This window comes from Morchella importuna, assembly GCF_003444635.1.
Source record: "Morchella importuna strain M04M26 chromosome Unknown Morimp01GS009, whole genome shotgun sequence".
NCBI classification, from domain to species: Eukaryota; Fungi; Ascomycota; class Pezizomycetes; order Pezizales; family Morchellaceae; genus Morchella; species Morchella importuna.
The window spans coordinates 242,386-256,761 of NW_025763406.1; the positions used below are offsets into that span (position 1 = coordinate 242,386).

The window sequence follows — 14,376 nt, forward strand, 5'->3', positions numbered from 1 at the left end:
TGAATAACGCCCCTACATATTGCTCTTCTTAATTATATAGATACCCCCGACACAACAAATGGAAGCCATCTGAAGATATTAAACCAGAAGCCTTGAAGATAAATTGCATAGAAAGGGCTCATAACAACTCTGTAGACCACCACCTGAGGGGATCTACAGACTACATTTGAACGCCTACAAACTTCAGGGGTATCCACGGGATGGCTTCCAATGAATTATCAACAGGTCAGTCCAGGTATCCTGATATCCTACGTGGCATAATAACAATAATGTCTGTTGGTCCAATGACTGGGTGTAGTTGGACACATTTGTCTCGGTACGCATGTTTCGTGGATCACCTCTCAGCTACTTGTAGTTTTTTTTTTTTTTAGTTGATATAGACTTTTCCTTTTCATGCCATGACTGACCGACTCCATTGAAAAGAACTAACTTTTATTTCACCAACAGTCTATTAAATTACACGCGCAAACTAATTACATGAAAACCAGGAATAAGAAAAGAAACTCGGAAAGCATGCACCGACAAAAGCCCCTAGCTCCGTCTAAAGAACAAACCATAAAATAAAATAAAAAACTGAAACCGACAACCGTACCGGGGGAAGGCCAGGCTCATTTCCAATCCCTCGGTCTGCTTTGGTTGCTGTTCCTACCGTAGCAACTAGGGCATTGGAAACGAGCCGGCCGGGGAAGATATCTGATTAGAACGCATTACATATGCTTCCAACCGTTATCTGCAAGTATCTGCATCTCGTCGATCAAACAGTCTCTCCCAACCTCCTTACCTCCCCATTTTTTTAGCCGTGCATCAACTTTTCTATCTTTCCATGGTAGATCTATAATCCACGTTGTTGCCCGTATGAACATTCCCGGAATTGTATCTCGTATTGACGGCCACGATTTGGCTGATAGGTAGGCGGGCTCCTTGTACCCTACTCTGACCTGTGGATTGAGGTATATACCACGGCTAGAAGACAGAGGATTATCATAATGAATGAGACAACACTCGCTACCTTCGAGATGGTGTAACGCAAGGCTATCCGGTATCCCACGGAAGCGGAGAGGCTGTTTTGCAATAAAGGGCTTGGCATCAAAAGACACTGGAATAGTAATCTGTAGGTTAGCATTCGAAATACTACAGTTGGTACTATGATCTTCTGTGGAATACCACTCATGCTATAACATACCCATTCCATTCCAGCACGATCTCACAAGTACTGGCTCTCCTCGAAGTAAGGATTGACGTGACCTCCCAGCACCAAAATATGGGTACTCCAAGCTAGCTGCGGGACGACCCGTCGAGTCTCGTAAAGCAAAAGTGTCATAGAACTTATGGGGAACAGCGAAATCTAGTGCACATGCAGCAGCATAATCACCAGAGCGCGTTTGCATCAGTTTGATGGCATCATCTGGCTAAAGTTGCTCACGATCAAAACCGAAGATTTCCCGCCGATTAGCAAAAGCACTTTTTGATTTACATTTTTTAAAGGGCCTTTAGCTGAATTTACCGTGAAAATAACATCGTTTAGAAATAATATCCTGTCAAAGGAGTGGGTGGCATTCGCCACCTCCGGCGACAGCAGTGGTTCCAGCACAATATTTCTCAGCCTAGCAAGATACGGTATTCTGCGCAGCTCTTTTTTCCCGCTCTTCGTCTCTATCCACCATTCATCCTCGGGGGGCTTGCTTATCTCGTCGGAATGTGTGGTCTCATCCATTATGATAGTTCTCGCAACCCCTAATTCCTCAAGTCGACTATCGAGCTGCCGAAGCTCCCCCTTTGTGTCATCCCAACTCCCACTCTCGTACAACGAAAAGTAAACATTCTCGGGGCCGATCTTTGCTATAAGCTCCAGAACCGAATTAGACCAATGGGACTTTAGAATTTTAGCCGAGTTCCAGTGGTTACTGGCAATAAAGACCCGCCCCAGAGGAATGTTCGCGGCTGCAGCTGGGGGCTCCGGAGCTCTCGAATCGAGACGGTACAGCAGGTCGTGTACTGCAAACACAAATAGTACAAGGGCTATTAGAGCGCCTCGTCGAGATCGTCGAAAGCACACAGGCATATCTTTTCTTTTTGTAAATGAATGTAATGGGTGATCAACCGGTAATCCCCCGAAAATAAAAAAGGTGAATACTCTAGCTCAGGCACAATAATTTACCTTCACAATTGCCAATATAATAAGGGGAATCACGTGATGACACTGGCTAGGCGTTTTTGCCTTGGCCGCGCGGCGGCTGACTGACTAGTACCAATGATTGGGAGCCCGTAAATATTTACAAGCTCATGAGAGCTGATCCTGTGTTTGCACCTAAACACCGGGCAGTGTTTTTGGCGTTAAGGAATATCAAGTCTGACGAGATTCAGGTTTCTATCCGAAATGCACTGGCCTAGAGTTACAAGGTGACACACGAATGTAGTTCTGGATACGGCAATCTGAGTACAATTCATCAGATTGCCAAAAGAACCATAAACCTGCCAAGGGACAGACCGAGACCTTATTTTGAAAAGGAGCGGCGGTGTGTTGTAGTCCTTCTTTGGGTCTTCTTGCTACTCTAACTGGCTTTACAGAACGACAAGGATCGTAAATTAGTTAGCCTCACTTTTCTGTAACCTGGTAAGGACATATTAATCTGGCCAAAATATATTACCCAACTACAAATGGTATGCTTCCAGCACTTTGAGAAATAGAGTACATGCATAGAGTACAAAACTACTCTATTCCTGGGCAGTTGCGCAGATGATGTCACCTCGTCCTTCTTGTGCTGAGCTGCATGGTTTCTCGATCCGTCAAAAAGCCACCTTTCTCATACTTTATATCATGTTTGCCGAGTGTGACGGGCCTTCCTGCATGAAAGATAACGGTTATCTGCATCAAGAAGAAAGCAGCAGAGTCAACGCAGGGAGTTGTGCTCCTCGGACGTTAGAAGTGATATAAAAGATATGCAACGGAAAGTTGGACGCCTGGACCGGTATACTGGGAGCTCGATCACTGGTTCGTTTGGCCCAACAAAAGCCTACGGCATCTCAATTGCACATGGCACCTTCCACATACGTATGTGCTTTATATACAAGCTCAGATTTGTCAACTCTCGCGTTCCCATTCCTTATATACTCGGGGCAGGCAAGAAGAACCTGAAAATGACTTTTTATGGTAACGACCTCTGATTCGCGGCTGGCAAAAAGCTACACCAAATTGAGCCCCTACTTGCAGCTTACATTTTCAGGTTCTTCTTGCCTGCCCCGAGTACAAATACATGGGTGGAGTTCAGTGACCAGGAGGGAACAGGAAGGGTAATATTAAACATAGGAAACCTTCGCGGATTGCGAGATAAGGTGGTAGATACTGAGTGGAATATTAGGAAATAAGTGTTTCTGTGAATTAGAACCAGTATAATATCACGCACCGCACATTCCAGTGATATTTCGCCCGTAAGTTTCTAGAAGCCCGCTTTAAAGAACTATCGAACGCTAGTAGTGTACACAATCACTAAAGGCAGGAATCATACGCCATCAGCAGTATAGGAGGATGTAAGAAAAACACAGCCTCAAAGTACGAGAAATCAGGAATCACAGCAGTAAAAAAAAATTCAGATTAAATCGCTTTAGTGTAAAGAGAGAAAGAGAGACTGAACGAGTAAGAAAAATTAAGGAACAAATAAAAGGAAATACATGCAAATTCACATCTGGATATCCACGCAAATACATCACATTACTTCTTCAATAAACCCCTCCGACTGTTCTTGGGTGACGCGTTGCTCACCATATCGGCACTCTTGAAGCTCGTCCTCAATGTGACCTTGCCCTGTCCTACAGACACGACAGTGTCGCCGCCACTACCAGTATCGTCCACAACAAACAAACCCTCTCCAAGTTCCTCGTCAGCACGGATGAGATGGTCATCTTCAGCGCAAACCTTGAACTGCTGATCTGCCGTGCATTGGAACTTGAACTCCTCGTCCCAGAAAAGCTCGCCTGTAGACTTCTTGACCGACTTGCTCTTGTGAAGTTCCTTGTTATTTCCTGCTGTCTTGAATCGTAGGCGAACATTTGCACTGGTTGGGAATCCGGTAGCGCTAACGATTCTGACAGTTGCAACTCCGGGCTCCGCGCCTGGTGCAGCCCCTGGCGCTGAAAGAGTGCTGGAGACGCTCCTACTGCGGCTGTGGGGGCTCCCACTAGAAACCCCGGTGGATGGCGGGCTTAATGCAGAACGTCTAGGTGTTCTTCCATCATCCTGACCCGCGGTACTTGGGGGAGTTACTTTTCCTTCAACAACACCACTCGCCGCAGAAAGGCTAACACCGCCGTTTGTGGAAGGCCTGACAACAGGCTCTTCCATCATCACTACTTCCTCCTCCCCGTCATTTGAATCTTTCTTGACACGGCCAAATGTGTTCTTCTTCAGGAAAGAAGCACCTTTGGTGATACCCCCCGCAGCAAACCCACCAACCTTGAGTGGGGCACCGGCAACACCTGTGACGATTTTTCCGGGCGTGGCAAATGTACCATGGAAGGTAGAGGATCCCTGTCTCGATCTGACGACATAATCCGCTCTGAAAAGAATACGAAGGCGGATTTCACCAAATTTCCCTTCTTCTCCCTTTTTACCTGTCAATTTGAGGACAACGACTTTTGGAATAAATGGCTCCAGATCTGTCAGATCGATACGACCCTTGCAGAGGAAATCGGCCTAAATTTTGTAAGTACTGATTTGTCGGATTAACATATAAATATAATGAATAACAAACCTTACTACCAAGGTCCCAATCAAAGACCTCCACAACAAAGTTTGCCGCAGTGCGCGATACAACCTTTGTTTCAAATACCTCGTTCCAAGCAGGGTGTAAAGTCTTCTTCTGCACTTTGGTTTTGTGTACCTCCTTGTCATCGAGCTCGAAGACACAGAAAGGATCGCTCTTCCCGTTTCTATCGGCAGATGGGAGGTTTGCAGCGTCGAGGATATCAACACGGACGGTGCCCATGTTGTTGATACTCTCACTTGGATCAAGCCTCATCAGGACTGGGATATACTTCAGACTGATCTTGATCTTGCTGATATCTCCATTCTTGTCCTTCAAAGAAAGGACAGTGGGGTTATTCAAGCATTGCTTGAGGGTCTCAAGAGTGTTTCCTTGTAGCTTAGCGAGAACATCATCACTCTCGTCATCGATGTCCTTCCCGTGTTCTCTCAGGCGGATGGTGACTTTTGAAAACTCCAATTCCCTAACGAAGGCATCACCAACTTCTCTGGCTTAGTAAACGCTCGATTAAATCACTGGGAGTTTGACTTACTCTCGTCGATCTTGATGTTTTTCGCTTTGATTTTAGTAGTTGCATACGCGGGATACAGCATGTCGTCCATGAGTACTTCAACATAACAATCTTTATGTGCGAGTTGTCCCTCGATGATTTTGAAGATTAATAACCCGGAATCTGTTACACGTCAGAAATAGTGCTTTTTTAATGTGTGAATCAAAAGTATTACCATATTTGACTAGCTCTTCAGGCGTCAATCTGACCTTTGGTATAGCCTTGCTGTCCTCATTGCTTCCTGTCGGGCTTGTAGCTGTGATTGTGTTTTCCTCAATCAAGTCCTTTTCTTTCGCATTTTCGATAGCAATTGGGTCCGGGTTGTCTCCTTTGAGCGCTTGCGCCTCTTCCAGGGCTTTCTTTTTCTCCATATCGATCTCTTCCTGAATTTTCTTGTCCTCTTCTTCTTCTTCAGGATCGGCAATATTCAAGCAAGGATAAAATGCAACGGTAAAGCTCAATTTTCCTTTCTCGGAACCCTTCCCGTCCTTGAGTGCCCTCTCCTGGTTGACCTTTTCACTGTGCTCCATATACAAGCCATTATCCCCCTCCTTAACATAGTCACCTGCTTCTATGTCGACAAAGCCGAGAGAACGATCCTTGCCCATCTTTTCCTGATCCATCACTTCAAGGTGCAGTTTCTCCCTAGTAGAATGGACAGGCACGTACAAAACCTCGTCCCAATCTGGATTGAGGTCGTTTTCAAAAGTGACAGTCCTGCCTTTCTCAACACCAGAAAGAAGAACGCGGACATATGCGTCAGATTTGCCGAGAGCCTCCAGGTTCCGAAGATTCCTGCCATTCAAAAAGTGAAGTCTCATAATACCAATGGGAGTCTGATAACCCCCTGTTCCAGCAACGCCTTTGATAGTCACAGGCTTCCATTCAGCACTCAACTTGACACGACCAGATTTGACTCCAGAGAGATTAAACCAATTGGTGCCTTTCTTCGTCATCTCAAGCATTTCGTCGAGTTTAATTGCATACCTTCCAAGTTCCGGGTCCGCGGCCAAATCACGATCATCTTTGATTACAATTTCCAAGTCGGATCCCTTACGGTCTGTAATGAGCATTTCGTGGGCATCCTCCCAGATGGGGTCGTTTGTGCGCTTTATGATCTTGGTCTTATGAATAAGTTTGCGGTTGAGGAGCTGACAAGCGTAAGGGGACAATTGTCCGACAAGACTTTTGCTAGAATCCAACTCCTTCGCTTGGGAAACGGTCCATCGTAGAATACCAGTGTTGCTTTCGGGGACAGGCTCCTGTGTACCATCCTCCAGAATTCGTCCTTCCAAAATTGGAAAGAACCTTAGATCGCAAGAAACTTGTCCTCTCGCTTTCCCGTTTGACATCACAGGAATGCTGACATTTTCCTGTTCCGGACTCTCCGTGAGGGCGTCCAAAGGAAATGTGGCTGTTCCCAACTCCCTATCCTTTCTGATCTCGTTGAAGTCAAATATTCCCAAAGTCAAAGGGTCGTTGAAATTTGTGATAATAATATATTTCGTTTCATTCCACCTGGGGTTGGTATTTTCCTTAATGATTTTCGTGCGGGCGACTTCGACGCGGTTGTTAATTGAGCATACTGCGTATGGATCGGGGGTGCCACTGAATTTATCGGGGTTCTTGAGGCCATGGGCATGATGAATAGTAACAGCAAGCACGCCAATAGCAGTATCAATTGGGGCACCTCCCAGCATTTTGGCAACCTCGACAGTGAATACATTGGGAGCGTAGAACATAGGGCGGAGATTAGTGTGGATTTGATCTTGAATGAATCCACTCAAACCGGGCAAGAAACCGATATCGATACCAAATGTTTCACCACCAAGAGGCTTCAGTGCATAGTCAAATGTTGGAGGATCTATGAAGCAGACATCAACTTTCTCGATCTAGAACAAATATGTCAGCTCTAGATTTCTAAATCTAATCCCTTTGTACTTACATGTGGGAACGCGATTTGAAGTTTCACCTTGAACTTCATAAGTCCGGTAAATGCCATATCCTCGACGATAATCGGTATACCCTTGCTCGCAATACCTTTGCCGACACGGACTTCGAGGACGATTTTGCTGTGCACGCGTCAGCAAAGATCGAGATAGGTCAAGTGAAATTCGCGGTACTTACGGGTTCACCTTGTTCTTGAGCTGTCGGCTTGTCAAGTCCGCTGTATCATTAGGAGTAAAACTGAACTTCCAGTCCATTTCCACAGTATCGTCATCCGTCTTTGGGTAGGTTTTTACATGTTCAATTCTTGGTGGCTTTGTTCCAAGGGTAAATGTGGTCAGTTTTAGCGAATCGATGAAACCAGGAGTTGCCCCAGCCAAAACTTGGTCAACCGTGTTAACGATTGTCGCGGCGAGTACGGGCTGGTAGATCGGCCAAAATTTGACGGTAAATGAGTTGATCCATTCGAGAGACTCGACATCGGTATCCAATCTTTGTTTTGCGAATTCGCGATTTAAATCGTCCCGGACGTTACGACGAACACGCATCATCGAAGTTCGGTAGTAGGTTGCACAACATGCCATGATAATCATAATCCAACCAATACCACCGCCAATTAGAGTCAAAAACCAGGTTGCAAGAGATGTGAACAATATGATGCCCGCATTATGATACCAATCTAGTCAAAATAATTAGAATATTACACAATGGAGGTTCTAGCTCCAAAAAACTCACCTCCGAAGAATTTGTCGTCTAAATTGGCTTCCACAAACGTTTGGTGGTTTTGAGCAGCGTCGTCTAAACCAAGTGCATCGTTTAAACTGCCAAATCTAGGCTCCCATCCAACGCGACTCCATTCCCCATCGCCAGCTTTGGGGAATCCATTCACCATTGCCGGGTCTTTAGGTGCCACAGCCGATGTAGGGGTTGGTGCTACTGACCCATTTCCCCCATTTACTCCGTTTGATGCTTTGAGGGCACCGTTCGTTCCGTTCGTTCCGTTCGTCCCCTATATAGCCAATAAGTAAACTTTGGTTCACATGCTCAAGTTGAAGCGTCGATATGGAGCACCCCCGGGAAAACTTACAATATCTGTGGTGACGATGGGTGCAGCTGGTTTGAGCGATGAAAGTGATGGCAAATTTAGTCCTGCAGGAATGGCCTAACTCGTGGGAAAATAAAAAAGTCAATGGTCCTATTTAGCTACTATGCCACTGGCCACTGGCCTCATGATCTACGGCATGGTTCATTGGCGTCCTAGGGATTTGAGGGCGTACCTTTTTCACTTGCTCTGCTTTCTGTTGAGGTGTTGCGTTTGGGTCAAACTCAAATACATCTGCCCCCTTATTTCTCGCGTCCTTTGCAATTTGATGCTCCTCTACTTTGGCATCCTCGTGGTGTTCAGCCCAAGAACCCGGCGGAGAAACAGAATCCGCCATTCTCAAGTCAAACTAATTGACTTGTGAGTGGAGTGAGGGATATTGCGTCTTTCCCAGTGAAATTAGAGGAGAAATTGTCGTGAGAACGGTTTGTGGTGAGAATGAAGGAGAGTGAAGGTCGAGCGATTAGGGGTTTTATGTCGACGGCAACGAATGGCTCAACCGGCGATGATAAGGAGGTATTGTGTTTGACGAATATAGAATTGAAGTATTGATAACGTGATGCCTCCCTTGTGTGAAGATGACGAGTGGTGGTTCACCAATCTGGGGACGGGATGATCTGAAAGAAGACAATTGCAACACAGAAGGCAAGAAGATAAAAGAGGGTTGGAGGGGAAGTGAAGGGAAAATCGAGGCGGGAGGGGAGACAGTCAAGTAGGGAAAGGAAATAGCACAAGGAAGGACGGATGCAGGATAACTGCTGGACTGAAATGAAGCAAGGTAGGACTAAACACCAAACAGTAAAATGAATTAAAAAGCAGGTCTCAGACACACACACACAAAAGGTCAAAATACGCTCTGCTTGAAGTGATGGTGGTGGAGCAGCAAGTGGTGACGACGTAGTCTATCCAGATCCCAGTCGCCAAAACATCCCCAGCCATCAAGATCCACCCACGCAGCACTTCCCAATGCCCATTGCCAGGTTTCTTGCCAATCTTTTACTTTCGAAATGTTCCTCTCTTTGTGTGGTCCTCTTCACTGGAAGTCAATCTCCCCCTTGTAGACAACGACATGCACTTAATAGCTCACCACCAAAGAGTACTCGTAAACCTACGTCTGCTTGTTCCTTGCTTGTCTCTTGTCCAAAGTGTCTATCTGCATGCCCGACCCTACCCAATGCACTGTCACATACGCAACAACGAGACAGGTCTATCTCGACTCTACTCTAGACTGCAGCATGGGAGACCACGATAACGCACGCAACCTTTCTGCCCACGCGAAGAAACGAAAAAGAAAAGAAAGCGAGGTCAATCCATTCAGCTTTGCGTCATCATGCAAAGAAGGTAAACAGACAGGGATCTGTGAACACCCTGACGACACTCTTTCAGCTATCATTCGATGTTTCTCTCTCCAGCTGCTACATAAGAGGCACCTACTCGGTAAACCAAGAAACCCCGCCAGATGAAGTATACCTATCAATAAACGTCAACTTTAAGTAAAGTTCTATGCTCATAGTACCTACTCTATTATACTCAAAGAGATCGACACGGCCCCGGAATTCGGGGGAGAGTTTGTAACTGTAATTTGTTTGCACGTGTAAGTACATGGAGATACTGTGCTATACATGCGTAGATGTACACATTACTCTACTACATACATGTATTTGTACTCTACAACGTGCACGTATCTACAAGAGTATTAACCCAGTACTGTCTATCATGCGGTGAGAATTCCCTACTAGTAGTAACTCTAGATCTTGCCAAAGTGTTGTCACTCAAGACCAAAGATATTTTTTGAAATTGTTTTGATAGCAAACGCCACCAAAATCGCCACCACTGTGGTACATAGCACAGCCTTAAATTTCCGCAGTTCCTAATGCACAAACTAGCACAAAAAGGATTTTTTATCTCGAGAGGTTTATTTCTTTTTTTCCCCCAATTCTTTTTCACGCCTCTGGAATTGTTTTAACCTCTTATGACATTGGCTAGGTACCTGAAATGTCATCTGTCTTTTTCCCCCTCGACAGACTATCCCTGAAAGTTGGTACCTGCTGGCAGCTGTTTCCCAAGCATAGGGTACCGATTTCATGGGCCACGATGCGGACCGGACGTTCATGTAGTGGAGGACACCAAAGTAACGCGAATTGGACCCACATGCATATGCAGTATTTGTCTGAGATGAGATACTCTACATGTAGGTACTTCCATGTAAGTACTGGCTAACACAGGTTCGGGGATAAAAAAGACGATGTTTATTAAAATGTTTTAGTCTTTTCCCTCGATCGGCTGAGCGACTTAAACTTCAAGACGCCGCGCGCCAGATTATGAAGTACATGTACTCATCATTGGACCGAATACTGCCTTTTGGTACTTGGAGCACGCCACCGCCTTTTTCTTTTAACGATCTCGATATTCTGTTCCTATGGGAGTACAGTACCTACTGTGGGTACAAATGTATCCGGCAGGCCAATGATGGCTATGTTCGCGATCAAGCATATCCCCACCTGAAACAGACCAGATAAATATTGACCTTCCCCGATGCCACTAGTGATGTAAGCGGTACGATGTGAATACATGTAGCAGGTCTCCAATGTCGATTTTTTTTTTTTTTTTTTTTTTTTGATGCAGCTCCGATAGTCGAACGGCATGTAGCCCGCCTACAGAAGGTTTGCGGGGAGGATCTCACTCTCTCCGAGAAAAAAAGATAAGCGTCTAAAATAGGCCTCTGACAAATGCCTTTGAGGGACACTTGGAGCAACAGGTGGCCCCCGCAGTACCTAGCTTCAAGATCCAATCTCAATGGAAACCGGTTGGTGGCCGCTGCATCACTCGGATTTCCTCGGTTTCATAGTTTATGCGACGTGCCACCATTGAACATGCAAGAAGTGTCGATAAGGGGATACGACAATTGGGTGCAGAAACAAATGCAATGCAACATGTGGGGAAGAAGCCACAACGATCGCATCAAGAGTGGACAGACAGTATTAGAATCTGATAGCTATGAAATAAATAAACAAAAGAGTTATTGGACTGATCTAATCCATCAAATCTCGGAACGTCAATCCCCCCAAGTTGATAATCGAATTGATGCATTTCTTTACCACGAAGTCCAAGTTCAAGGACTCAAGCCAAGAAAGTCACGTGTCACTAAATTTAGCCAGTCAGCAACTAGAGTAGCTACCACCGGAAGTTCGACAACTGTCGACAACTGTTTCCAATTCTACCATCACCAACACGGGCTTCTCTCTATAACCCATAGTTTCCTATCGATCCACGCAGAGCACAGGCTGCCCATCATGAATCTCGATAATCTTCGCGACACTATCCAAAACATTTCCCTATACGATGTAAAGGCCGCCGTGAGAAAGGCCCAGAATGGTGAGTTGTTCTTATCCCCCGCCCTTACCCCCTATGAAGAGCTAGTAATCCACCTGGATAAGGTGCCAAATCAAGCAATTTCTAAAGCGATGGTGTAAATAGTTGTCATGAACTACACAGAGATGGAAGCAAAGGTAATTTCTTCCCCCGGACTTCCTTGTGGGATAATAGGGGAGAAAGATCGGCGGTCATCGGAATAAGCTTTCTGACAACGAACAGGTCCGGGAAGCAACGAATAATGAGCCATGGGGTGCTTCATCTACACTGATGCAAGAGATTGCAAGTGGTACATACAACTAGTGGGTTCCGTTCCAAACCGTACACTGTGATGCGCACATGAAAGCTTACATTTGAGGCCTTTCTTGCAGTCAACTCTTGAACGAGATAATGCCAATGATTTACAAAAGGTTCACAGAGAAATCTGCGGAGGAGTGGAGACAAATCTATAAGGTTAATACACACCTGTTTATTTTTGCTGGAAATTGGGCGAATAGCCATTTTAACACCTTCACTCCAGGCCCTTCAACTCTTAGAGTACCTCGTCAAGCACGGGTCTGAGCAGGTTATCGATGACGGCCGCTCTCATCTCTCAACTATCAAAATGCTCCGGCAATTCCACTTTATTGATATGAATGGTAAGGATCAAGGAATAAATGTTCGCAACCGTGCGAAAGAGCTTGCCGAGCTTCTATCGGATGTTGATCGTATCCGCCAAGAGCGCAAAAAAGCCCGTGCCTCTAAAAATAAATACGGGGGTGTTGAAGGTGGTGGCGGTGCTTACGGAGGAATGGGCGGCAGCAGCAGCGGAATGGGTGGTGATAATGGCTTTGGGCGGAGATATGGCGGCTTTGGTAGCGAAAGTTCTGAGTTTGGTGGCTACTCTGGGGGGGTCTACGGCGATGGGGGTGGTTTCGGAGGGCGTACTGGCGGGTTTCATGATGAGGGAAGTTCCAGGCCTTCATCAAGAACCCAAAAGTTTGAGGAGTATGATGAATATGACGATGGGGCAACAGCAACGCGGCGGTCAGGGGCAAGCTCAAGCACCAGGCGAAAGGAACCTGCGGCTGCACCTGCCAAACCCCCGAAGAAGAAAGAGCCAGAAGTTGATCTCTTTTCTTTTGGTGACGAGCCGACACCCACTGTTTCCAGTTCCAAGCAAAAACAAACCACAAGTGTTCTTGATGACGATTTTGGAACTTTACAGTCCGGCGGAGCCGATGATGACGACTTTGATGATTTTCAATCTGCCTCTGGCGCTGCTCCGTCGGCTCCGGCTACTTTTCAGGCACCCCCGACAGCAGCACCCAAAACCTTCAGTCCACTTCCACCTCTTACTGCTTCCGCATCTTCTACAAAGCTTATGCAACCCACTCCAATGAGTGCTGGACAAGCAATGGGTATCAATGATCTCGTCGGTATAGCCTCTATCTCTCCTGCGCCTGCTCGGGGCATGGCTTCTCCTCCAGCTATGACACCTGCATCGACTGGCGGTGGACTCGCCGGGATGGGCGGTATGGGCAGTATGAGCAGTGTGAGCGGTATGGGCGGTATGGGCGGCATGGGTGGTATGGCGGCAATGAAGCCTGTAAGCACGGCTCCTACGGGCTACCAGCCAACACAACCCAACTACTTTACTTCGATGTCCACTACGACTATCTCTAGTGGTACTCCCCTTTCTCCAGCATCAACAGGCGCTTCTGCAACGGCCGCGAAAAAATCGACAAATGATGCATTTGGCAATATCTGGAGCATGGCAAGTAAAGATATTAAAAAGCCCAGTACCCCAGTGAATAATAGCAACTCCCCAAGCTTGCAATCATTAGCAAAGGAAAAGGCCAGCGCTGGGATTTGGGGCGCGCCTGCGGCAAGTGGGACAAGCCGGGCGAGCAGCGCATATGGTGGCTCGACTGCAGGCAAGACCGGAGGTGGTTTGGACGATCTTTTGGGCTAGGGAGCGTGGTGAGATGCTGGAGGCGATTTTCTATTCTGTTGATATGGCATGGAAGGGCAATAGACATCTAAATGTGTAGGTAAAGTAGGGCTAGATAGTGCACGACCCAGGGACAGGGATAATCGCATGTCTCTGCTTGTTTGCATCCGCTTTATGCCCGTGTCCATTGATGATTTGATGTCTCAAGACCAAAATGTTTTCTTCGTCTTTTTCGGCTCTCAGATATAATGTTTTGGAAGTTTGTAGCGGGAGAAAAAAAAGTACATGTATGTAATCCGGGGTTTTTCCGGGCGACTGTTTCCCCTGTTCGTTCGTTAGTTAGTTATTAGTTGATACTTTATATCGACTGTGCTGTGAAGTATGTGATCTAAAGCAAAGAGTTAGAGTGGGAGTCCATGTAATGTCTAGGGTATCGTTAGCTATGTGTAAATTTAAGGATGTGGCAGGATTCCATGTAGTGTAGTGTAAGGCAGATGCTTTGGGGCATCAAGGGAGTAAGGGTGAAAAGTCATGACCTAGCCGGTCTATGCGTCTCCCAGGAAACCTACATGGACATACATACTAGGACCCTTTCCCAAACACCAAGGCTGCCAAGGCTTTTGGCATTGACGCTGGCTGCAGTATGCTAGATACGGTCTGTACAGTACTGCACCTACTGTTTACTCTATTACATAGATACCTGGCCAGGCTT

At 46.3% G+C, this 14,376-nt stretch overlaps 3 protein-coding genes across 3 annotated transcripts; 1 reads left to right on the plus strand and 2 right to left on the minus strand.

The window, feature by feature from the left end:
• Nucleotides 1–707: 707 nt before the first annotated feature.
• LAJ45_03860 (uncharacterized protein) lies at nucleotides 708–2,062 on the minus strand (the record flags this gene model as incomplete). The annotated part of the gene is made up of 3 exons (XM_046113442.1): nucleotides 708–1,096; nucleotides 1,184–1,409; nucleotides 1,505–2,062. The coding sequence occupies 3 exons, from the start codon at nucleotides 2,060–2,062 to the stop codon at nucleotides 708–710; spliced, it is 1,173 nt and encodes a 390-aa protein (XP_045973171.1).
• A 1,647-nt stretch (nucleotides 2,063–3,709) lies between these two features.
• Nucleotides 3,710–8,696, minus strand: LAJ45_03861 (uncharacterized protein; the record flags this gene model as incomplete). The annotated part of the gene is made up of 9 exons (XM_046113443.1): nucleotides 3,710–4,690; nucleotides 4,749–5,242; nucleotides 5,293–5,433; nucleotides 5,486–7,202; nucleotides 7,256–7,382; nucleotides 7,438–7,936; nucleotides 7,993–8,266; nucleotides 8,345–8,419; nucleotides 8,535–8,696. 9 exons carry the CDS (start codon nucleotides 8,694–8,696, stop codon nucleotides 3,710–3,712), a joined length of 4,470 nt encoding a protein of 1,489 aa, XP_045973172.1.
• A 2,956-nt stretch (nucleotides 8,697–11,652) lies between these two features.
• LAJ45_03862 (uncharacterized protein) lies at nucleotides 11,653–13,685 on the plus strand (the record flags this gene model as incomplete). The annotated part of the gene is made up of 5 exons (XM_046113444.1): nucleotides 11,653–11,734; nucleotides 11,837–11,868; nucleotides 11,954–12,033; nucleotides 12,103–12,184; nucleotides 12,252–13,685. The coding sequence occupies 5 exons, from the start codon at nucleotides 11,653–11,655 to the stop codon at nucleotides 13,683–13,685; spliced, it is 1,710 nt and encodes a 569-aa protein (XP_045973173.1).
• Between the last annotated feature and the right edge of the window lie 691 nt (nucleotides 13,686–14,376).